The 24,843-nt window shown below is 37.9% G+C and overlaps 3 protein-coding genes across 3 annotated transcripts in view; all 3 read right to left on the minus strand.

Moving 5' to 3' along the window:
- Positions 1–8,183: 8,183 nt before the first annotated feature.
- On the minus strand, positions 8,184–15,788 carry eef1a2 (eukaryotic translation elongation factor 1 alpha 2). Its single transcript, XM_060894307.1, has 8 exons — positions 15,756–15,788; positions 15,303–15,514; positions 14,672–14,851; positions 13,790–14,086; positions 13,545–13,695; positions 12,334–12,590; positions 11,798–12,032; positions 8,184–8,765 (listed from the first exon to the last, which is right to left on the minus strand). Exons 2-8 carry the CDS (start codon positions 15,444–15,446, stop codon positions 8,638–8,640), a joined length of 1,392 nt encoding a protein of 463 aa, XP_060750290.1. The 5' UTR covers positions 15,447–15,514; positions 15,756–15,788; the 3' UTR covers positions 8,184–8,637.
- A 762-nt stretch (positions 15,789–16,550) lies between these two features.
- mrgbp (MRG/MORF4L binding protein) lies at positions 16,551–19,930 on the minus strand. Its single transcript, XM_060893818.1, has 5 exons — positions 19,736–19,930; positions 18,128–18,249; positions 17,938–18,019; positions 17,656–17,730; positions 16,551–17,551 (listed from the first exon to the last, which is right to left on the minus strand). Exons 1-5 carry the CDS (start codon positions 19,869–19,871, stop codon positions 17,334–17,336), a joined length of 633 nt encoding a protein of 210 aa, XP_060749801.1. The 5' UTR covers positions 19,872–19,930; the 3' UTR covers positions 16,551–17,333.
- A 1,938-nt stretch (positions 19,931–21,868) lies between these two features.
- sac3d1 (SAC3 domain containing 1) overlaps positions 21,869–24,843 on the minus strand; it is a 4,755-nt gene continuing 1,780 nt past the window's right edge. Inside the window, exons 3-4 of the mRNA XM_060894936.1 lie at positions 24,103–24,379; positions 21,869–23,410 (exon numbers count right to left, since the gene is read on the minus strand). Coding sequence (XP_060750919.1) covers positions 22,947–23,410; positions 24,103–24,379 — 741 coding nt within the window. The 3' untranslated portion in view covers positions 21,869–22,946. The remainder of the gene's footprint in view (positions 23,411–24,102; positions 24,380–24,843) is intronic.

Consider the following 24,843-nt stretch of genomic DNA (forward strand, 5'->3'; position numbering starts at 1 on the left):
TTGTATTTCATATTTAAGGTTTATGATTAGCTCTATAAGATTTATAATTAGCTGTTACTTCTTGTCAAGAGCATACCTTTAAAATTCTTTTTTATTTATAGCTTTTAATGAAAACATACTATATAGACAACTAGATTTACGAGGAAATTTCAGATTGTTTGAGTTCCATACATTGCGGCTGTGACCATTTTATTTATGCACAGATTTTCTCAGCACAATTATTCCACTTGCTTTAAAATGGACTGTTTAAGACTTTCACCACCATTTATACAATAGGAAAATGCCAACTACCATTAACAACCTTTAAGAATCTGAAAATCATTTAGAGCTTAGTTTAAAGAAGCAATAAGTGCCTTTCTACACAGTGCAGAACAGAGAACATCAAGCACAATTGTTAAACATCAAAACAATTTTTTCAAAAATTTTAAATGCTTAAATGACTGTCATTTTATAACCCTTTTATTGTGAAGGAGCCAGTAGCTGTACATTTTTAGTTAAAATTACAGTTAAAAGAAAAATGTTTGGCACCTTTTAAAATGATAGTAAATGCTATTATAAACTACTGAAGGAACTACTAAGCAACATTTATTTTAAACTATAATCTTGTCGATTGGGCATACTTTTTTTATTGAAGTTGAAGGTATTTAGAAATTGTATGGTGGCTGTGTGGTCGCAAATCACAAATCATTTGATTTTTGATTTGATTTGATTCTGTCCATTTTTTTCACTAATTGTTTACCTAATTATTATTTTTACCTGTTTGTAGCCTACTTCCTATATTATCAATAGCATAAGGTTATCTAGAACATTCAGGAGTATCACAAAACAGGAAAAAAGATCTAGTTCTAGTAAGTTATTTATAAAAGAGTCATACAAACACACAAGATGAGAAATTAGCAGAAGTCTACAATGTTAATCATGATTTCTCAAAACAATCACATGAAATGGCCTGTATTCAGCAATTCTTTCAACTTTTTTATTTATCAGTTTATGACAGTCAATCCTTTATGCTGTGCATTATTGCAAGCAAAATAAGCAATTAGAATTTGTGTTAATCCATATGCTTGAAGAGAGTTTGATTTGTAACGTTAAGCTCATTTTATGCCAGACGTGGTAAGCTCATAAGCCTATTTTACACAGGGCACATTATGCATGTGGCACCACCTTCACTTCATTCCCTTTTTATTGAATGTGCCTCACATGGGTTATGTGCATGGCAAATCTACTTTTTTTGCATGAATCATATTTCAGTCATTGAAAAACAACAAAGGGTTCAATATTCATGCTATATTTTTAGTGTATGCCTATAAAGAGCACAGTTTTCAGCCTTTAGCCATAGATACAGTAGACACTAGACTGGCTTTTTGTTTTTATCCTTTTCCTGCTTTATAAAGTTCAACTACCCTATTACACCAGTCCAATGGCAGTTCTTTTGTCTTCCCCATGGTGCAGTATCCAGCCAAGTCAATGCATCACCTTATGAGCTGAGAAAGCCACTGAGTATTTATGCACAGAATCTAATTACAATTACACTGAGTCACAGGTGTGAAAACCTCCCTTTAATAGCCATTTAAACCACTTTGTGCCAACCTGTGTGCTTATAATGTGCCCAAACATTCAAGGATATGTAAACTTTTGATCAGGGTTGTTTGTGATTTCAGTCAAACAACTATGTGATAATTAATGACTTCACGTAACCACTATCCTTAAATAGAAAAAGATTTTTCATATTCTTTTTTCAAATCATATTTTCCAAATAAATGGCAATGTTTAACAACTTCTTTCAGGGTATGCAAACTTTTGAGTACAACAGTATATGATCTAGGGTTGTTTAAAAATCAAACTTCATGAGAGTTCAAACTCTCAAAGCAATGAAGGATATTACCATACAGGGGTAATTTGTATTTCATTTTTTGTACTTATTAAAGTATTCCCCTTCAAAGTGTGGCATGGTACAATTATCACGGGATTTCTCCCATTTCTGAAAACAATTCATTCTGTTATCTTTTGTTATCTTTTACAGCCTCTGCTTTCTTTCTGGATTTCTTCCATAGTGAATCTTTACCCCATCTCATTTTTTTGAAAACAAAAGTAAGTCACAAGGTATGAGATAACAGGACAGAAACAGACTGCAACGCACAGTAAAAACAGCAGAAAAAATAAGTGGTGCCCCCCTGCCCACTCCCCAGGACTTGTACAACACAAGAACCAGAAACCGGCAGGAAAAATCACCACTGACCCTTCGCACCTTGGACACAACCTCTTTCAGCTCCTCCCTTCTGGCAGTCGCTACAGAACTTTGCTTACTAAAACTGCCAGACACAGGAACAGTTTCTTTCCCCAGGCAATCACACTGATCAACAACTCACCATAATTACATTAACTGCTTCATATCTATAAGTACTGCATGATCAGGACTGTCAGTCATCACATCATTTGTATTACACACACTACTGCTGCTATATATTGTACAAAAAAGCATAATATTGCACAATATTGTTATTTGCACTCCCACACTTTATGTACATAACCAATCGTTCAGATTCTATATTCATATTTAATACTCATTCTCTCTATATTGTATCTCATCGTCTGCATTGTCTTGTATAGTTTGTATAGTATAGTGTTTTTTATGTGTGTACTTTTGAGAGTCACAAACAGCTGGAACCAAATTCCTTGTGTGTGTCAACACACTTGGCCAATAAACCTGATTCTGATTCTGATAACCACAATGTTTTTGGTTAAAATCTGCTTGGATGAAAACTCAGTGTGTACAGGTGTATTGTCATGTATTGCAACTACAAAGACAGCTCATGGCACATTTAGATTCTGGAAATTATTTAGTCCGCGCTTATTTACGTATATCTTATGAGCGCTTAATGTAAAATTGCTTAGCGTTTCATGGGTAAAGTCTCAAAAGTCATGTCACTCGGGATCCGCAAATGAAAGTGGCTGCAAGTCACAGGTCACTGACAGGGTTTCAACAGACAGTTACTGGATAGCTGCTAAATATCCCAAATGTACAACTCAAAATTTTAATGACCACTACTAACACCCAGTCTCAACAAAAACTACTTGTTGTAAGCCTCATAAAACATGGAGGTGCTGGCATTTTGGAAACTAAAATATCAAAAACTATTGCATTAACATGCAGAATATGTAAAGAGCATAGATTCTCTACCTCTGAGCAATGAAAACAATAATATGGTCAACTTTCACCATATTTAGTACATCTGGACAGATTTATGTTAATGAAGAGCATACCTTTAACCAATATGTCTGCTGCCAGCTGTAAGATGCAGGCAGCCATCTCAAACAAATCATTATGTGCAACGATTACTTTGCATGGTAATAAAACAGCCAGAAAATATAACAGCCATTTCACAGGATAAAGAATACTTCAAGGTGCAAAATTCGTTCATGGTGAAATTCCCGTTTTCTATATACTGTAGGAACATTATCACACATGCTGCTAAAATTATAAGTGTAGTTTGATGGAATTCAGCATCTCTCATCACTTTTCCAATCACCAGATTTAAACACATCCACTTCCTTTACCTCTCAAAGACCTGGAAGACTTTGTTTTAAAGAATGCATCTAACTGTAAATATTTAGAACTTGGATGAGTTTTATTTATAATTAGATCCTTGATATTAATACAATGTTACTGGTTTCTGATTTGTTTCTATCCTGTTTGAAACCTTAAACTGTTTAACATTGAAATATTGCTGCTCCTGCTAGGTTATGACTGGCCGGGGATTCAAAGAAGCCATACAACCCCCGTTAAAGGCATGACCCGCCAGAAGTCCGGGGCTCAAGTGCGGAAGGCATGCCTCACCACGGGTGACAGAGACGCCGATGCCTCTTCCCCAGAAGAGCCCCATAATACCACTAATATTATGAAGTATTAGTATCTAGTATTAGAAGATACCACCAGTATCTTCTGTCTTTTTAACAGGCCACCCAGGAGGGAAGCTTTGGGAGGGAGCAGAAAGAGGACGACTGTCTGAAGCACTGTTGGGTCCTGGTCCTACTCCTGATCCCTAATGCGGACTGCAAGTTTTTGGAAAGGTGGCATGGACACTACACAGTCCTCGAGAGGGTCGGTGAGGTCAACTACCACCTGCAACAGCCCAGTAAGCAAGTAGACACACAGCTATACCATATTAATCTTCTAAAAAGGATGGCTCATGTGCCTGAAGTGTCTGTTTTCACCTCTGCACTTACAGATCCCCAGGAGCGTGCCCTGGTGTGGAAGGATGTTGATCTCACACCATCTCAACCCCAGGACCTGACTGAACTGATTGAACAGTTCTCCAATGACTTCTCTCCCCTACCCGGCCACACGCAGCTGGTCCAGCATGAGATCAAAACCCCTTCTGTGATGGTAGTGTGCCAGCAACCATATCCAGTTTCCGAGATAGATAGATAGATGGATGGATGGATGGATGGATGGATGCTTTTTGATCATGGAGGAAATTTACACAACCAGTACCAACATACAGAGAAATTAGATTATTATAAACACAGTACACCGCCACCCCCATACCACCTAACCACGTGCACATAAGGTAAAAAAAAAAACTTACAAATAAAAATGTCAAATGTCCAGTATGAGAAAGTAGACAAGTAAATACAGAAATCAGCAAGTAAAGACAAGTAAATACAGATAAAGGATTGAAAGGTAATGTTTTGCAATCTCTAACTCGAATTTGTATCCTATTGAAAAGTTGATCTGAACTGAAGCGTATTCACCTGCACAAATTTAAGAATAAAAAGTTTCATGAAATGTCGTTTAATGTGTGGAGGACTGCTTCAACATTCTAGGTGCAATACTGACCCCTGGTGGCCGTAGAGAGGAAATCAGTTTAAATGGATTATGCATTACACGTATTGCATTGATATCAGTTATACCAGAAGTGTGTGTGTGTGTGTGTGTGTGTGCGCAAATTAGACAAATTTCTGTCATTTATTGGAAGGATAAATGTATAAATACACATCAAAAAACAGTCTACTCGCAGAAGTAGTAAGTGACAACGTCTGGAAATGACAAATATTTGTTAACTGTTATTTAATAAAACTACCCAGACATTATTAAAAATAAAGTTTAATATAAATATCTCTAAATTGTCCAGGGTGTGTGGGATTGTGTCCTGTGATTGGTTGGCACTCTGTCCATGGTGTCCATTGCCTTGTACCATGAGTCCCCTAGAATAGACTCCAGGCTAAGTATACGCGGTAGAGAAAATGGATGGATAGACATGTAGCTTTATCAATAACAGACATGACAGCACAGTCTAAATGATTTAACAATATGTACTTTGGGGGCAGGGCTGCGGGAATTTAAAACCCTGACCAGAGTATCTCCCTAAAGAAGCTGGCTGAGTTTGGTATAGATCCTCAAAAGCTTGCAGAGTTATAAAAATAAAAATTTTATAATGGGTGTCTCTGGAAAAAAAAAGGCCAATTTGAGACCCGGTACCATGAGTACCGGTACTCAGATCTCTTAGAAAAGTAAGACCAACAAACTTCAGACCAGGGTCCATGACATATCCGGCATGTGGCTTGAAATCCCTAGGAGGAGTTACTCTTGATACATTTTTGTCTAAGAAAAATAAACAAAACAGAATAATAAAATGTGCATCATTACAGATTTTTTATATCATTTTCCATATACAGCTGCATACACAAACATCACTGCTTGATGCTGGATTACTTTCATAACTGACACTGATCCTCCTTATTGAATATAGAAAGATACCCTAATAAGAGGCCAGTAATTTTATCTCTATGTGTTTTGCATTATTCTCCATCCATTTCTCTTCCATTCTTACTGTAGTACTAGCATGTAGAATACAGCATCATTTAGCAAACATTAATATCTTTTAACATTTAAAAACAGTGTTCTATAAGATTATGCTCTGGTCTTTTATTCTTAGATGTCACTGTATATGCTTCACTGGGTACATGTCAGTGAGGTCTCTCAGATTAAAAGTGATTTTCTCTTGTGCTCTTGCTCATGTTTTGGGCCACTGCCCTGCACAATGTTTGTGCACATTTATATTCTTTCTTATAGAGCATGTTTTATTGAGTTTATTCCTAAATGTAAATTAATATATTAATGATTATGCCATATTATAATGTGGCATGTGATTGTGCCTCATTATAATAGGGTATTTTTACATAATTCCAACTCATGTTTAAAAGCAATTAGTACACAACTATCATCAATGCAGTGATTCTGATTAAGTTTTTTTTAAATATCTACTTAGTTGCTGCTGAAGACACCTTCTGCAAAAATCTTATAAAACATGTACATGATCTCAGTGATGTAAGGTATTGATCAAGAGAGGGGTACAAAACCCTCTCATATTTTTCAGAACACTAGATGTACCATGTAAAACAGTGAAGACCGTCATCAAGAGGAGAAAATTGGAGACCACAGTGACATATCTACAAAACAGGAATTAACAAAAGCAAAAGAAATCATGATGGAAGGCAACCAAGAGAAATATAGTAAAATTAAAGATGGTCCATAAATATTTGCCAAGTGCTGATTACTACCTGCATGTCACAGCAATCTGTTATATTGTTTATAATGATGGTCTGTGGGATACAGTGACTAGTTAGAAGCCTTCTCTCACAAAAAAAAAACAAAACTAACAAATCTTGGTGGTTGGTGGCAGCTTCATGCTACTGGACTGCTTCTCTTCAGCTGGGAATGGGGATGTAGTAAAGATCATGGACTCATGGTTCGCTAATACTAATCACCAAATACTAATCTATTTTGAGGAAGTACTCTATTACTAAAGGTTCTTTATCAGTACTATTTAAGGGTTGTGTACCCACAGACATTTCTGTTTGTTTTTAACTTGAATTTTGTTGGTTGCTATATCGCATTAAATATGGAAAAAGATCTTGCATCTTATTTATTATCAAATCTGCTTTATTGAAGAGGGGTGTGTTCTTTGAATATCTATTGTATTACCTTGTTCATCATTCTGAAGACATCTATAATCTTTTTTACTAAATTGTTTACATTTTTAAGAATGTTTCTAGATATGTATAATTTTTAAAATGTATTAGAAATAAAGATGTATTACTGTTCCTTTTCTCCAGACCTGCCTGATCCATCCTGATACCCTGGAGGTGCTCACTGCTGAAGAAGGCCCCGCAGGATGGACTGCTATTGTGGACAGAACCAACTGGAGCCCATGGCAGTGGCTTTATTCTGCTGTAGCTCTGAATGGCTGTGCGCTCCATCATCAAACATTTGATGTCTATGGCAGGAAGGAATTTGTTAAATCTATAATGTCTTCAGAAATTACACAGATGCTCATACTTATATATTGATCAAATGTTCCTGGTTGCACAATGCCACTAACTATATACAGTTGTAGAAAGGACATTATTTAATCACTCTATCCTGTATTACCCTGATGAGGATGGGTTCCCTTTTGAGTCTGTTTCCTCATAAGGATTCTTCCTCACATAATCTCAGGGAGATTTTACTTGCCACTGTTGCCTCAGCTTTGCTCATTTCAGATAATTATAATGTAATTTATATTCTTAATTGTTATATTCCTATAAAGCTGCTTTCAGACAATGACCATTGTTAAAAGCACTATAAAAAAAAAAAAAAAATAGTTGCTATACTCATTTTACTCTGTCATTGACTTTATCTGGTCAAAATAGCACCCATTAGTCCCTTTTGGTTAAATGCCAGAGTCTCTTTTTCTTGAAAGCATTCCAAGCCCACTTGACTTAGTTTGCAGACACATGTTCTTAATTTTCAACATCTCCTAATCAGTGGATCAGTGGTTATCTACTAATCAGTGCTCTACTAACATGCATTTGCTTGAAAAAGTCTGTGAACCATAGACAGGCTATTAGAGAAACCAGTTGTATGTGACTAATGGCTTATCTTGCTATTAGTGAGTCTTCTTTGATTGGAGCAGAGAATAATTTTTTAATTTAGAAATCTGTTGAATAGAATTATTTGATTCAAAATGGCAGTACAGCAAAAGTGTTATTAATGCATGAAGTGTGTTTAAAAGATTTCTTGAAATTAAGCTATTTAGAGTAGATTTCATTATTAGAAAAAGGAGACACTGCACTTATTCACAAATGCACTTATCCTCTAATGTATTATTCACTTAATCCTAGGTTATGACATTCTCCTCATGCAATGCAAATAAATTGTGTCATAACAAGTCCTTTTAAACTACAGGGTAGAACAAATATAAAATTTCAAGCAACCTTTTTTTATTTCTCCAAAGCCAAGTGGCATCCACAGTTTTGTATAAATCCATGCATCACTCATTTTCACCCTCAAGATCACCTCTCTCATTTTATGACTGCAGCCCAAACCTCAAATAGAAACTTTCTAATATGTATGAATATTATACACATTTACATATACATACCATCTGTATTATAATACATATTATAGTCAAGTTATATAGACTTAGGGTTCAGAGCTTAAATTACAACAAAGCCATGGTAAACAATCAATAACTATTTTCTGCCATTCACAGTCAGATGACTATCATCCAGTGATGTAGAATGAGACTGAAGTGCAATAGGCCAGGTGAGCATGCCCAGATATACTATGGGGACCAAAGGGAACAACAGCATTCATTTGCCAGCCTTCTGAGCTTTTTGGGCTGATTTAGTGATTTTGCAGCTCCCACCAATTTTCTTTTCTACATTCTTGATGACCCCAACAGCAACGGTTTGTCTCATATCTCGCACTGCAAAGCGTCCTGTAAACAGACCCAGGCAACAACATTATACTCACAGAATACAACATTAAAACATTAATCCTATAGTTGTTTCTCCTCTGAGAGGTGATGACATCAGGTCATGACAAAAACATGAAAACATGATTTCTTGAAAATCTGTGTTGTAATCTTTGGTTTTCTTGGGAATAATGAAATGTATATATACATTTACCACCCACTTTAATAGAAATATTTGTACACCTGCTCATTTATGCAGTTACCCAATCAGTCAATCAGTAGCAGTGCAATGCATAAAATCATGCAGGTACAGGTCAAGAGCTTCAGTTACTGTTCACATCAAACATCAGATCAGGGGCATGGTTGTTGGTGCCAGATAGAATGGGTTGAGTATTTCAGAAACTACTGATCTCCTGGTAATTTCACACATAAAGGTCACTAGTGTTTACACATAATGATGCGGGGGAAAACCAGATGATGTCCTATGAAACACCTTGCTGATGAAAGAGATCAAAGGAAACGACATATTAGCCCAATTTTATAATTCATAATTGAGTTAGATTTACAAGCATGGTGAGCAGAAAAGTCTCTGAGAACACACAACATGGTGTTTCATCTCGGCTACTCAGACCACATTTCTATTATGCTAATTCCAGCATACAGACCACTCATCAGACTCCTTAAAACGGTTCTGAAAAACTCTAGGTAGAGTTAACCTAGGGAAGTCTGTTGGACGAGACCACATTCCTAGTAGAGTGCTCAGGGAATGTTTAGAACATCTAGCAGATGTCTTCACTGTCATCTTCAATATTTACCTGAGTAGCGCCATAGTTCCTACGTGCCTCAAGTCAACCACCATCATCCCCATGCCAAAGAAGTCTACAGTGTCCTGCCTCAATAACAATCATCCTGTCGCACCAAAACCCATCGTGATAAAGTGCTTCGAGAGGCTTGTCATAAGGCCCATCATGACACAGATTCTAACTTTACTGTCCCCCTGCAATTTGTGTATTGCCCAAACAGCTCCATGGAGGATGTCATTGCCACAACCCTTTATCTGGCCCCCACCCACCTGGACAATACAGATACATAAGTAAAAATGCTGTTCATAGACTTCAGTTTCAACACAATCGTCCCTCAGCACCTGACTTAGAAATTGAGCCTGCTGGGCTTGAACTCCTCCCTCTGCAACTGGTTCCTGCACTTCCTGACAGGGAGACCTTAGTTAGTCCGGATCAGGAACATCTCCAGCACCACCATGCTGAGCACTGGGGCACCTCATGGCTGTGTGCTCAGTCCAGTACTGTTCACTCTGCTGACTCACGACTGTGTAGCAATGCACAGCTCAAACCACATCATCAAGTTTGCTGAGGCCACCCGTGGTGGGTCTCATAAATAAGAAAGACGAGTCAGCATACAGAGAGGAGGTGCAACAGCTAACTGAGTTAAGAGAGGTGTAGAGCCAACAGCCTGTATCAAAACACTGACAAAACTAAAGAGATGGTTGTTGACTTCAGGACAGCATAGAGCGACCACTCTCCGCTGAACCTCAGTGGATCTTCCATGGAAATTTCCATGTCAAATTTCTTGGTGTTCATCTGGCAGAAAACTTGGTCATTCAACATCAGCTCCATCACCAAGAAAGTACAGCAGTGCCTTTATTTCCTACAAAGGCTGAGGAAAGCACACCTCCTCCAACCATCCTGAACAAGTTTTATAGGGAGACCAGTGATAGCATCCTGAGCTGCTGCATCACTGTCTGGTTTGGAAAATGCACCATCTCAGAACGCAAGACACTGCACCGGAGAGTGAGGACAGCTGAGAAGATCATCGGCATCTCTCTTCCCTCCATTACGTACATTCATAACACACACTGCCATCCACTTAGCAAACAGCAGCCAACAGGTACCATAGCATTCGTGTCTTCACAAACAGACTGTGCAATAGTTTCCTCCCTCAAGCCATCAGTCTTCTCAAATGACAGAACTGAACTATACAGAACACACACTCACACCCAACTGTGTGAACTACACTAATCACTCACTTAATTGCTGTTTTGCACACCGCATTTTCAATACCTCATCAAACTGCTGCTACTACAGAAGTTTGAATGTTTACAATTGCTCTGGTTGTATATTGTACATTGTAATATACAGTATGCACACTAGTCAGTGCTATTTTGTGTATTTGCCTTGTATTGTTTCGTATTGTCTGTTTGCTTTTGTGTTACACTGTTCCACATAATGTGTGTGTTGTTTTATGTAGCACCATGGTCCTGGAGAAATGCTGTTTCATTTCACTGTGTACTACATCAGCTATATATGGTTGAAATGACAATACAGGATTCTCTTTAGTTGAGAGGCTCTTGACTTGGATTGTCTCTTGACACTGAACATTGCAGGAGATGGACTACAGCAACAGACCACATTGGGTTCCAGTCTTCTGAGCCAAGAACAGGAATCTGAGGCTATCATGGGCAGAGACTCTGATTTTCTCTTAGATTTTCTGATGCTTTACTGCACACCACTGTAGTAAAGAATGATTCCTGGAGTTACTATCTCCTTTGTGGCAGCTTGAATCTGGCCATTTGCCCTCTCTTATCAACAAGGTGTTTCCATCCACAGATGTTTCACAGTCACAGAATTCTAGAGACTGTTGTTTGTGAAAATCCCAGATCAGCAGATTACGAAATACTCAAACCAAACCAACTGGAACCAATAACCATGCCAAAGCTAAAGTCACCAAGATCAAACATTTTCTGCATAGTGCTTCTGACATGATTGGATGATTAGATAACTGCATAAATAAGCAAAAATATATGTAAAATAATTGCATGATAAGCCATAAGATCTTTCCTTTACCAAGACTGGCTGGCCAATTAGATATCACCAAGTTATGAATACATTTCTCACATTTGCAGGTATTTTCTATTTACCAAATACAATTTTTAACCATCCGTGTACTCATATTAGACCAGAGGTCAGTAAGGTTTAAATTAATACTAATGAATATGTAATACAAAATTATCTGTGAATGCTATAAAAGTATAAACTTACCTAAAGGAGGGTACTGAGAAAAACTCTCCACACACATGGGTTTTCCTGGAATCATGTCCACAATTGCAGCATCTCCAGACTTCAGTGACTTGGGGTTGTCTTCCAGCTTCTTCCCTGAGCGGCGGTCAATCTTCTCTCTCAGTTCAGCAAACTTGCAGGCGATGTGAGCTGTGTGACAGTCGAGTACGGGGGAGTAGCCTGCACTGATTTGCCCTGGATGATTTAGAATGATAACCTAATAAAAAAAAAAAACAAGACGAAGAAAGAAACAGTGGTACAAAAACAGAAATTGATATCAGTTGTCATGAGAAGACCTTCATAAATGCAATTCAATAGCCAAAGTGTCTACCATTAGTGTCTTATGTGTCAGTCAATGAACCGTAATACCTGACCTAGTATTCAGAACAATCCTGATCATTTTTATAGAAGAATGTTAATGAGACTAGAGATTATAACCTTATCATTGAAGCTGATTAAAATTAATGACGTGCTGACGTTACCATTTGACAGAATTTTCTTTAAAAAGTTTATCTGACCTGTGCTGTAAAGCCTGAAGCTTCCTGGGGTGGATCTGACCGGCTATCTCCACACACATTTCCCCTGCGAATGTCCTTTACCGACACATTCTTCACATTGAATCCTACATTATCACCTGGTACCGCTTCACTCAGGGACTCATGGTGCATTTCCACAGACTTCACTTCCGTGGTGATATTGACAGGGGCAAAGGTCACCACCATGCCTGGACGCAGGATGCCAGTCTCCACTCTGCCCACAGGTACTGTCCCAATGCCTAGGGAAGGATGCAATAAGAGAGACATCAAGCGTGCACTCTTGAGCCATTAAGGCATTTTTGACTACCATGTATTAGCACATGACAAAGCACTGAATTTGTTATAAACTCACACATAGTGTGAAATACCAGTCATAGAAGTGATCAAGTCTGTTCGATAAAAGGAAAAAAATATTCTCAAGTACAGTATACTCAGTTCATTCTGAAGCAACATAAAGAAATACTCTCATTTGCTTTGAGATCTTAAAATACAGTGGGTTTGTGAGTTTCTGTGATGCATAGTGTAGAAAACACCAAAATGTGATTCAACTCATAGCCAGACATCGATGCTTATATATTTTTAAGTATTATGATTATTTCAAGTATACAAAGCTGTGCTTAAGTATTAAACAGCTTTCAATTTTTCAATTTTGTAAGAACAAATTAAAATTTTAGTTAAGTTATTTAGTTTAGTTTAGTTATTTTAGTTTTAGTTAACACGAAATAGTCTTTAAAAAATATTTTGTTGAATAGTCATAAATACAGCTTCAGTATCTTCTGGGATATTTTTCTATCAGCTTTGTACGTCTGCATTGGAAGATTTCTGCTTTTGTTTTTTGCAAAAATTGTTCAATTCAATTCAAATGTATTTCTATTATATTGATTTTAACAACAGACATGATCACAAAGCATCTTTAAAGAAATATAAATTTGGTATATAAACATTTTAAATTAAATTTTAACCCCAATGAGCTAGCTAGAAGCAACTGTGACAAAGAAAACCTCCCTGAAATGATACAATCGTTAAAGCTCTCTAGGATTCAAAGCAAAATTAGAGCATAATTATATCTAGTTTACACACCTAAAAGTGTGTGTATGTACAATATATTATTGCATACCCACTATGAGGTGTCAATACTAGGTATAAACTGTATGTACCATATCATCATCAACATCATCTAAGTAGATGCAGACCTCCAATTTTGTAAACATCCTGCAGAGGAAGGCGTAAAGGCTTGTCAGTGGGACGTGTGGGAGGCATAATTGTGTCCAAGGCCTCAAGGAGAGTTATTCCAGTGGCATGCTGTTCCTTTCTCTCGAGTTTCCAGCCTTTAAACCATGTCATCTGTGGAGTACAGGGGTTTGCATATTCACATTTATTCCCCCACATAATAAATCATCTATAATATAAAGTATGTACATGAGCCACAAAAACCTACATTAGTGGAAGGTTCCAGCATGTTGTCCCCATGCCATCCAGAAATAGGGACAAAGGGTACAGAGGCAGGGCTGTATCCAATCTTCTTGATGTAAGCACTGACCTCTTTAACAATCTCATCATAGCGCTTTTCACTGTAAGATGGTTCTGTGGAGTCCATTTTATTAACGCCAACAATCAGCTGCTTGACACCCAGCGTGTATGCAAGCAGGGCATGTTCACGGGTCTGTCCATTCTTAGAGATACCTGCCTCAAACTCGCCTACCCCAGCTGCCACAATAAGAACAGCACAATCTGCCTGAAAGAGAGCAAAAAAAAGTTTTTAAGCTCAGTGTCACTGAATAAATTAATGTCCAATATAAACATTTAAAAAAAATTCTTTGTAGTATTAATGGCATATTTAAATACAAAAATAGCAAAATGTGAGTTATTTTAACCTTTACGTATGCACTTTGCTACTCCACAAACAAACGATACAAGAAAGAAAGAGATTATTATTATTATTTTTCAAATTTGCATGTTTTACATATGCGTCTCTTCCCGACACAGAGGAGTTTTACATTAATTCTTCAGAGTCACCTGATTGATTTAAATCAAATATACTTCAGATATCAGACAAATAATTACTATATCTTATCTTGATGATGCAACCATCAGCATGTCCATTGCATTCTTAAAACATTCCTCATTGCATCATTTAAAAAATATATAAAATTTCTAATATTTGATATTTGAAACACTATATTTAGTTATTCCAAACTATACATTATTATTTATTTTTGTTGTTGTTGAGATTGTTCACTGACAATACAGTGGAGATTATTCACTGACAATACAACAATGTCAAAGGCTCAAACTTGGACTTTTATCCACACTGCTTCACCTGGGAAGTCCCTGTAATCATGTTCTTGATGAAATCTCTGTGTCCTGGAGCATCGATGATGGTGATGTAGTATTTAGAGGTTTCAAACTTCCAAAGAGAAATGTCTATTGTGATGCCTCTCTCTCGCTCTGCCTTTAACTTGTCCAGAACCCAAGCATATTTAAATGAGCCTTTCCCCATCTGGACAACAGAGAGAACATGATCTTTAAACAACATATTCACTAAAAAGCTATTAAAGAGAAACAAAAATAATGATGTCTAAACAAAAACTCTCTTTAAATAAAAACTAAATTTTTAAATAAAGATCTGAAAGCTATGTATAACCTTAAAAATAATCATCACTATATTTACAGTACATGGTAAGGTTCATGTGCTGACAAATATGCTGTAAACACATCAGGAAACACCATAGACATTCTTTACATTGTCACAAAAGTGTCTTAAGGTCCTGTAAATAATCATAACCAAGACTACAACTCCCAGAAATCATCTTATTTGTTTCACTCAGTCCAAGGCTTCAAACTGTTCTGCCATTTTTTTTAAATCCCTTGCTTTCAGAATTCATTGGAAGAGTAACACTTATGAAAGAAAACAAAGAAACTGTTAGAGTAAACCTCAATTTTAATCTTACCTCCGCAGCTTCCTTTTCAAATTTTTCGATGGTTCTCTTGTCAATGCCCCCACATTTATAAATGAGGTGGCCAGTGGTGGTGGACTTCCCAGAATCGACATGGCCAATCACAACTATATTAATATGGATCTTCTCCTTTCCCATAACGAAGGAATCACAGATGTGAAGAAAACAGGTCCACACAGAGTTTCCCCCACAGTGGCGTTACACACCTAATAAATAATAAGACCCTTTTAAATTAGTTTATGAACACGTCCTTTGGTGATCCTCAATACCCACGTATTATAAATAATGTTTCTTTTTAATCGATCATAAAAGGTGAACCTGATTATTATATTACACTGGATATTTTTTCATTACGATAAACAATCATATAAAACAAAAGGATCTCCTATGAATTCAACATCAAAAGCCTATGTAAACATTCTTGGGCAGCTTCCTTTGGTCACTTACCTGCAGCTGAACCCAGGTATCTGGGTCTGGTATATTCTGTACACTCAAGAATACAGGGACTGGCTCTAACTGTCTCTGACTAGGGAACGCAATGCAGCACTTTAAGGGAAGAGGGAAGGGGAGAGGAGAGAGCACGAGAGAGAGAGAGAGAGAGAGAGAGAGAGAGAGAGAGAGAGAGAGAGAGAGAGAGAGAGAGAGAGAGAGAGAGAGAGAGAGAGAGAGAGAGAGCACAAGAGAGAGAGAGCACGAGAGAGAGAGAGAGAGAGCATGAGAGAGAGAGAGAGAGAGAGAGAGAGCACAAGAGAGAGGGAGCGAGAGCACAAGAGAGAGAGCACGAGAGGGAGAGGGAGAGAGGGAGAGAGAGAGAGAGAGAGAGAGAGCGAGCACGAGAGAGAGAGAGGGCACGAGAGAGAGAGAGAGAGAGAGAGAGAGAGAGAGAGAGAGAGAGAGAGAGAGAGAGAGAGAGAGAACAAGAGAGAGAGGGAGCGAGAGCACAAGAGAGAGAGCACAAGAGAGAGACAGACTGATGCTGGAGAACTGCAAAGGCAGCAGGACAAAGTAAGAAAGTAGAGATGAGAGAAAAACACCACACACAAACCTCAGTGACTCAGCATGTTGACCCAAATCTCTTCCATTTTAAAATTTGATGAATCACTTTTTTCCTCAGTGGGCCTGGTATGCACTGTTGAGACCAGCATCAGCATTTGTCAACTTTGATTGTCTGATAAAATTCTAACCTATTTTGTATTCTTTATATTTTCTGATGCTCATGAGAATAAAGGAAAATACAACATATTCTAAGCATTAACCAGCACAGGCTGATATTTATTCTTTTATAAAAGAAACAACAAACCAACATTAAGCCTGAGTTAAGGCTTGCTCACATCTTTTTTGTTTGTTAAAATGGAAATTTAATAAAAGATGATTGTAAAAAAAAAGAAAAAAAAAAAAAAAAAAAAAAAAAAAAAAACCTAATGGATATGCAGGAACTTGAGTCCATCTTGCTTAGGTTACACACGTCATGTAGCCTGAAAATCCAAAGCAAGTCATGACAGAAACATTTTAAACAAGAACTGTATAGTAATCACTATGCAAGGTGTATTAAGAAGTAAGTACTAAGCACCCTAACTATCATAGCAGTCACAGTCATTTTCAAAAAATGCTATCAAACATGTTCAGGTACAGAAATTACTCCATGAGGTCACTTGAACAAAAGGAGATTAAAACTACTACCTAAACTTACTTTCCAGGAAAAAACAGGGTAAGGTACATTTTCCTGTACTATGATCCACAACCTGGAAGCTTTTAAGATCTTCTCAAACCATTGCTTACACTTTCTATTGGAGTCCTGGTTAGTCTTCAGGAAGCTGTGTATACGTGTGCACTGGTGTGTTCCCTCATACACCAAGCTTCTGGAGAAGCTCAAACAGAGAACCATCTATTCATACAGAAACAGTGCATCACAACACATCACTTTAATCATGCCTGAGACTATGGTTGGCCTAATGTAAGCCTTCTAATGTAAGCCTCTCAAGTCCATATGAGTTAGATCCTCCAAATGTCCCCTGCTGTCCTTCACTATGTTCTGCGACGTTTGGCTCCGCCAGGGCTGGATGGGTTTCCGGTGCTCAGTGTTTTTTCTGTGGCCCGATTTCGCTTCCTTTTCTCACTGGCGGCCTCCTTAGAACCACCACCTGACTCAACTGAGTTCCCCTTCTCCCTTTCGCGCTCTCGCTCCTTCTCTTTCTCTCTGCCACTGCTTGAGCGCTCGGTCATCTTTACTGAAGAGTTACTGCCTGGTAGGACAAAGACAGACCAAAGGTAACTATGTGGGAAAGATGGCGTTTATGATGAGATATATATCTGGATTATATCTATTATATCTAGAGGGCAGGGGTACCTTCTTCATGAGTGGCTGAAAGATCACGCTCTTCTTTAAACTCTTCCTTTATATCATCCTCTGAACCGACTTTCCCTTTAGAAATGAAGAAAGAACAAACATTCAGCTTGCATCATACTAAGCTCCATCCTATTTTAAAATAATAAAGAAAGAAAGAAAAACAAACAAACAAAAAATTACAGAAAAGAACAGTCCATGATAAGAAATAATAATGGCAATCAGAATCCTGTATTACCAAACATCACCAAACATCATCAAGTAAAAAAGTTGACGGTAACTTACCTTCTCTGACCTCCTGTATTATGTCCTCAGGCAAGACAAAGCTCTTTTCAGAGTTTGGAAAAGGGAGGATTTCAGACTCGTGCTGCAGAGCACAGAAAATAAAAGCTTGTTATGTTTATTAAAAAAAAACAAGACAAAAAGAAACAACACTAAGAGTTCTATTTGATTCTCAGTAGACAGGTTGACTTACCAGCGCCTGCATGTCATACATTGTTCCCAAGTGATCCCAGATGACCTTTGATGAAACCTGCCTTCCAATGTTTTGGCTAAATTTGTCACGTATGCAAATCATGTGGAAATGACGATTGACCCCTGTGATTTAAAATAGAAGATAAATAAATACATAAAACAGCAACAGTCACTACAGTTCAGTGCTGATAGCGACAAATTATCAGTCACCATATTAATGATTAGATTATTACAGTAATTAGATTTATTTTTGTTATTTATTTGTTATTTTTTTAGATTTAAATAGTATAATTTTTTCTTTCGTTATTATTATTGCATGTAAGCATCCCGGAGGGAAAATCCTTTGTATAGGCTACAATTATGACACTGTAGTCGTTTGTAATGGAAAGCCAAACTTAAAAGCCTACTAATGAAAAATCAATCAGGGATGTGCAAGATCATTTTATTTAGCTAGCTCTGTTTATGTTTCCCCAGACTGCATAATGGCCATGACAAAAGCTCACAGATCTTCATACACGTATGCAACTAGAGTTGGTTCTTTGTAAATAATCCACCTTAAAAACCTTGGAAAAAAATAAGGATGCTATTTGCGCCAATATCAGTAAGCTACTGGTTATATTATATATCCAATATTTCTATATATACACTGACAGAGAACAGCTAGTTTTGGTTGACTTCTGAAAAATGCTTTTATAGAGCTTTAAGTAAAGTAATATAGTTTTCAGTGCACAGAAACCTCTCGCTGTCACGTACTGATAGTGGCTGTTAGTCACACTGTGTAGAGCTGTTACTTGTTTTTACTGTCTGGACCAACATTTAATAATGAACTCTTCCTGTTAAAAGTTATGTTTTATCACGATATTTCTATTGTAGAAAGCTCTTGATATTTTCTCCTCCTCTTCATATTTTCAGAGCATAATCTGCTGATTTGCTTTGATTGCTACCAATAAATCATCATCAATTGACCAGACTGCTGTAATTTATGGATTTTATTTCCAAAACAGTGCATTAATGTGACAATCTACACTATATTTTAAAAGTTAAGAAGTTACAAAGCATCAAGCAATAAGAGACGTTGGTATAAGAGGTATGATCTGTATATCATTTATACTGATGCCTTTCTAATTCTAAAACATGAGATTTTCCCAAAAAATAGATAAATTAATTAATTAAGCTCAATCACATCAGTGCAACACAGACAAATTCAGACTGTCATCATTATGGGCTTATTATATACATATTATATCATTTTTATTAAATTATTTTAAATGTATTAATGACAGAGCTTAAAGGCAGATAGTGTGTTAACTGGGATGTGTAGGAGGGCTGGTGGTGTCTGGATATTCTTTGTTTGTTTATCAGATTTTAACCGCAAAGCATTAATTTGCAGGGCATTTAATCCGAACGTCTAATTAATTAATTAATCAGAACCAATTTATAAAATGACCAAATGAGCTACATTCGTTAACTAAAGTAAACTAAAGCTAACTAACTGATTCACTTATCGTGGAGTCTGTATCGGGAAAGCTGGAGATTGTTTACACTCCACACCGAGGATTCAAGGCCTACTGCGGAAAGACTGCACAATGACAACAGAAATGTAGCCTACCGACTGGTTTGTGACCCAACATGGCGTGAAACAGACACACTTCCACCTCTTGACTCCATACCACTGACTCATCGGCAGCACAGGATTCTGAATCCACTTGTTTTTCGTCTGCTGACACTAATTCAGCTTCTCCCATGTTTCTATTCAAGCGTCTTTTGGCCTTTCTTCTTCTACTAGACGAGTTTATGGTTTTGGTTTGTTTTACCGAATCAGCTTGTTGTTGCGTTGTCGCCCCCCAATGGCCTGGAGTGAGAATAAGCGTTTAGAATACGGAGAAGTTTAAAATAATAATAATTTTTTAAAAAAAAGCTAAATCTTACTTATCTTTTTTGTCAGTGTTTAAATAACACTGTTTACTATAATGTAAACGCAAACACTGAAAAAGACACTATCAGCTATCACATAAACATAGCTAACTAAATTAATCTTAGCTTCTGTCTTTAGACAATACTTTATATTACCTCATGTAACTGCTGCAATAATACTGTGTTCATTCCAGTATTTCAAAAAGTCATTTAATAATTTAGCTGATGAACTCTCACTTTTTGCTGATGCTTTTCGGAGCTAATGTTGGCTTCTTAATGTTGTACGTTAGTAACATGAACACAGTTTCTTAGCAGCAGGTCCTTGAGATTCATTCATTCATTCATCCATCTTCTACCGCTTATCCGAACTACCTCGGGTCACAGGGAGCCTGTGCCTATCTCAGGCGTCATTGGGCATCAAGGCAGGATACACCCTGGACGGAGTGCCAACCCATCACAGGGCACACACACACACACACACACTCTCATTCACTCACGCAATCACACACTACGGACAATTTTCCAGAGATGCCAATCAACCTACCATGCATGTCTTTGGACCAGGGGAGGAAACCAGAGTACCCGGACGAAACCCCAGAGGCACGGGGAGAACATGCAAACTCCACACACACAAGGCGGAGGCGGGAATCGAACCCCGACCCTGGAGGTGTGAGGCGAACGTGCTAACCACTAAGCCACCGTGCCTCCCAGGTCCTTGAGATATTATATAGAATTGTGAAATATTGACTGAAATATTGTACAGTATGTGCAAAAGAGCAAAAAAGTGTGCAAAACAGCATGTAAACAGTTTGATGGATGTAAGCAGCATGTAAACAGTTTGATGTGTCAGTGTGTGTGTTTTGTGTGGGTCTGTGCAGTCCATACAGATAATGTGTGTATATGTTGTGCTCATTACAGTTCAGTTCAGTTATTGCGAAGTCTGATGACTTTTGGGTAGAAACTGTTACAGTCTGGTCGTGAGGGTCCGAATGCTTCGGTACCTTTTTCCAGACGGCAGGAGGGTGAGGAGTGTGTGTGGGGTCATCCACAATGTTGTTGGCTTTGCGGATGCAGCGTGTGGTGTAAGTGTCCATGATAGAGGGAAGAGAGACCCCACTGATCTTCTCAGCTGTCCTCACTATCCGCTGCAGGGTTTTGCGATCCGAGATCGTACAGTTCCCAAACCAGACAGTGATGCAGCTGCTCAGAATGCTCTCAATTGTCCCTCTGTAGAACATGGTCAGGATGGGGGGAGGGAGATGTGCCTTTCTCAGCCTTTGAAGGAAGTAGAGACGCTGCTGGGCTTTCTTGGTAATAGAGCTGGTGTTGAGTGCCCAGGTGAGGTTCTCCGCTAGATGAACACCAAGAAATTTGGTGCTCTTGACGATCTCTACGGATGATCCATCGGAGAGTGGTCGCTCTGTGCTCTTCTGAAGTCCTTCTTCTGAAGTCCTACTCTTCTGTTGCACCTCTTCCGTGTATACTGACACGTCGTCTTGTTGATGAGACCCACCACGGTCCTGTGCATTGCTGCACAATCGTGAGTCAGCAAGGTGAACAGAAGTGTACTGAGCATGCAGCAATGAGGGGCTCCAGTGTTCAGTGTGGTGGTGTTGGAGATGCTGTTCCCGATCCGGACTGACCTCTGGGTAACAACACGGACATGGAGGAAACATGCACTGACATTAATCTTAGCCCAAGATCAAACTAGAGACCAAGGAGCTAGTAGATATAGAAGACACTGCAGAAGCGATTTGAACAGAAAAGACACTTCTTTTATTTCTGTTATTTAATTAAAACATTTGAGATCAATAGTGGAATGAGACGACAGATCAGAATTTCAGCTTTTATTTTCTGATACTTACATCTAGTTATGTTAAAAAAAAGAACATATTTTGTTAGAACCCACTCATTTTTCAAGTAATCAAAAATAGAGGAAAATAACATAAGTGTTTCATGTGGTCTGTTTGAATAATTGTTTATAGAATTAATGTGAATGTTTATTCTTGGATGGAGCCCTGGTTTTCACCTGTGAAGACTGCATTTGTCATTAAATGTCGATAAACCAACATCAAGACCACAAAGCTGTAATTGCATAAATACAAGACAACAATTTGTGAACACCGTGCCCCCGACCCCAAAAAATAAATAAATAAAAGAAACCACTGGTTAAAACATTGTAACAGCTGTGAATAAAACCCCAAAAACAAGTCAGTGACATCAACAATCCAAGAAGGCAATGGGTAAAGGTATAAAAAAAAAAAAAAAAAAAAAAATTTTTTAAGAAGACTTTGAAAGGAGAAATATAAATCTTATACCAAAAGATGAGATCTAAAACTCAGCAGTAACGATTATAAGGCCAGAGTGTGCAAATAATTACAGCGATACCACATACGTTTATAATTTTTAGAAAGGTCTAAGTCAGCGGTGTTCAATCTTATCCGGAAAGGGCCGGTGTGGGTGCAGGTTTTCATTCCAACCAAACAGAAGCCACACAAAAGTCTACTAAAAGCCAAGAACAACTGATTAAACAGGGAATCAGGTGTGGCTTCTGCTTGGTTGGAATGAAAACCTGCACCCACACCGGCCCTTTGTGGATAAGATTGGACACCGCTGGTCTAAGTCATACGAGTTCATTGGTCAAGAATTTTTGGCTACGATTTCTATGATTCACAGGCATTTTATAAAGTTTTTTGAATAATGCTAAGGATCTCCTTCAACATGTCAATATTGTATTTGTAATTACAATACATGAAAGAAAAAAATCAGAAAATTGTATTTTGTCAAAGAAAAAACATGAATCAAATGCCTTAAAAAACATTTTTTTTAAATTAAAAACAGTAAATTCACAGTATATTAAAAAATTTAAATACCTTTTATTGAACCACCCTTTTAAAATCACGTGTTCAGGCAATGCCATGAATGATGTTGCCAACTGAAATGTCTTGTTGCTCATCATCCACCAATTTGTGCATTCGTTCACACTGCAGCTCTTTACAAGGGCTCTCACTAAAGGAGGCTTTAGAGAAGACAACGCAGTCCCCGCTCACTTGGAGTCCATGTGCCAGGCAAAGCTGCCCAGCCAGTGAACACTCCAGATCGAGAATGTCTGCTAACTTCTGGACGGGAAAGCGACAGTTTCGGCTGTTGTATCCATGGCTGTAGAGCCGAAGCAAATCTCTCCTGCAGGACAATAGGTGTCTATGAAGGGCACAGGCTTGTATGAAGTCCAGTTTTTGGGCTAGACGTAGGAGACGTACAGGGTTGCGCTCCGTATAAGCCCAATTAATCGCCAGAGCCAACTGAACCTGAGGAGAGAGACGAATTTTGTCTGGCAGCTCAAGGGAACGCTGCAGTGTCCTTGTGGAACCTAAAAAAATCCCACACATAATATGAATCCAACAAAACCTTTGCAGATAATTACCAGTAAAGTAAACGCCAATCAGATTTTCATGGAGTGAAGCTGCATAACAACACACTAAGCTACTTGGAAGCCACACAATATTTAGATTCTTACTCCAGTATAAGCCTTTGGAATTAATTTGTAATTAATTGCTCATCTGCATGTATGTAAAGCAAATCAGCCTTTTAAACAACATTCATTCATTTTATTAACCAATCTATCCTAGTAAGGGTCACCGTAGATCTGGAGTTTATCCTGGTAAGACTTTTGTGCGTCTGAAATTGCATACAATTAGAGTACATTCTAACCAATATATGCATATTTTCCACAATTCCACTAAACAGAGCCTACGTACTGCCATCCACCATTTTTTATTCTGACAGCTCTTCCACATTAGTCCTTATGGGATAGTGAAGTGTCCATTAGTTCCACACTGCTGAATCTCAAATGAAGCAGTAAGTCATTAAGAAATATTTTGTCTAATGTTTTACAAATATAATTTGGATATACTTGTTTTGCATTTTGCTTTCAACTACTGTATAAAAGAGCCTTTTAGCACATGATCATTTTGTCTTTTTAATTGTCTCACATATCGACTGAAGTTACTAAGCTGACACTTGTCAAGATTGTGCAGCACAAGAAAACATTTATTCACCCACCCAGGTTGTAGAGCAGGCTGAGGGCCTGGAATTCTGCCTGATGCTCAAACTGTCCCTCGCTGTAGCATTCCAACAGCCAGCTCAGACACTCCTGCAGGTGTGTGTCATTAATATGTGGGTCGAAGAGCTGCAGAGGTGCACCGCATAGTCGGTATGATGCGTAGAGATGGAAGCGCACTGTTCTCTCAAGCACCGCAACACACTCCCTGCCAGACACACGCTGGATGACCATGTCCTGCCGTACACTGCGCAAACGGTCGAACACAAAGCTGTAGACCTGTACAACATCCAGTGAAAAGACATGCATGAAATAAAATTATTATAATGAAAAATTATAAATAAAAAACTATAATTTAACTTGACACCGGGGCACATCTCTGACACCTGGTGAATTATTTAAACAATTTACTTAAACAAAATATAATTCAGAGTTAAAATATTACGCAGAAAATTCAAATAATAAGAGGCCAGTTTCTGCATTATCATTCCACATTCATCAGAAAGATGTTAACTGGTAAAGTTAAAGAGATAATGTGCTTAAACTGGAGTATAGGGAACCCCAACAGACAGTGGATGTGCAATTTTCCTTATTTTGTCACAGTGCTCGAAACCACAATTATCAGTCTGCAAAAAATGACACCTGGAATCTGAAGCCTCCAGTAGAGAGTAGAATAAAAAAGGACCATCCTGGTCAAAATGTTTACAAATAGGGGTTAATTCCTGTACAAGATTGTGACATAG

Source organism: Tachysurus vachellii, chromosome 19, assembly GCF_030014155.1.
Source record: "Tachysurus vachellii isolate PV-2020 chromosome 19, HZAU_Pvac_v1, whole genome shotgun sequence".
In the NCBI taxonomy this organism is placed as follows: Eukaryota; Metazoa; Chordata; class Actinopteri; order Siluriformes; family Bagridae; genus Tachysurus; species Tachysurus vachellii.

Bases quoted from the DNA above. Each gene is read 5' to 3' on its own strand.
- eef1a2 (XM_060894307.1), bottom strand. From the start codon at position 15,446: ATGGGAAAGGAGAAGATCCATATTAATATAGTTGTGATTGGCCATGTC. The intron at 14,852-15,302 runs GTAAGATTAAAA...TCTGTTGTCCAG, and splicing joins TTGAAAAGGAAGCTGCGGAG to ATGGGGAAAGGCTCATTTAA. The intron at 12,033-12,333 runs GTCAGATAAACT...TTTTTTTATTAG, and splicing joins CTTCAGGCTTTACAGCACAG to GTTATCATTCTAAATCATCC.
- mrgbp (XM_060893818.1), bottom strand. From the start codon at position 19,871: ATGGGAGAAGCTGAATTAGTGTCAGCAGACGAAAAACAAGTGGATTCA. The intron at 18,250-19,735 runs GTAGGCTACATT...TTTAAATCACAG, and splicing joins GTTGGGTCACAAACCAGTCG to GGGTCAATCGTCATTTCCAC. The intron at 17,552-17,655 runs GTACCCCTGCCC...TTGTCCTACCAG, and splicing joins TTCAGCCACTCATGAAGAAG to GCAGTAACTCTTCAGTAAAG.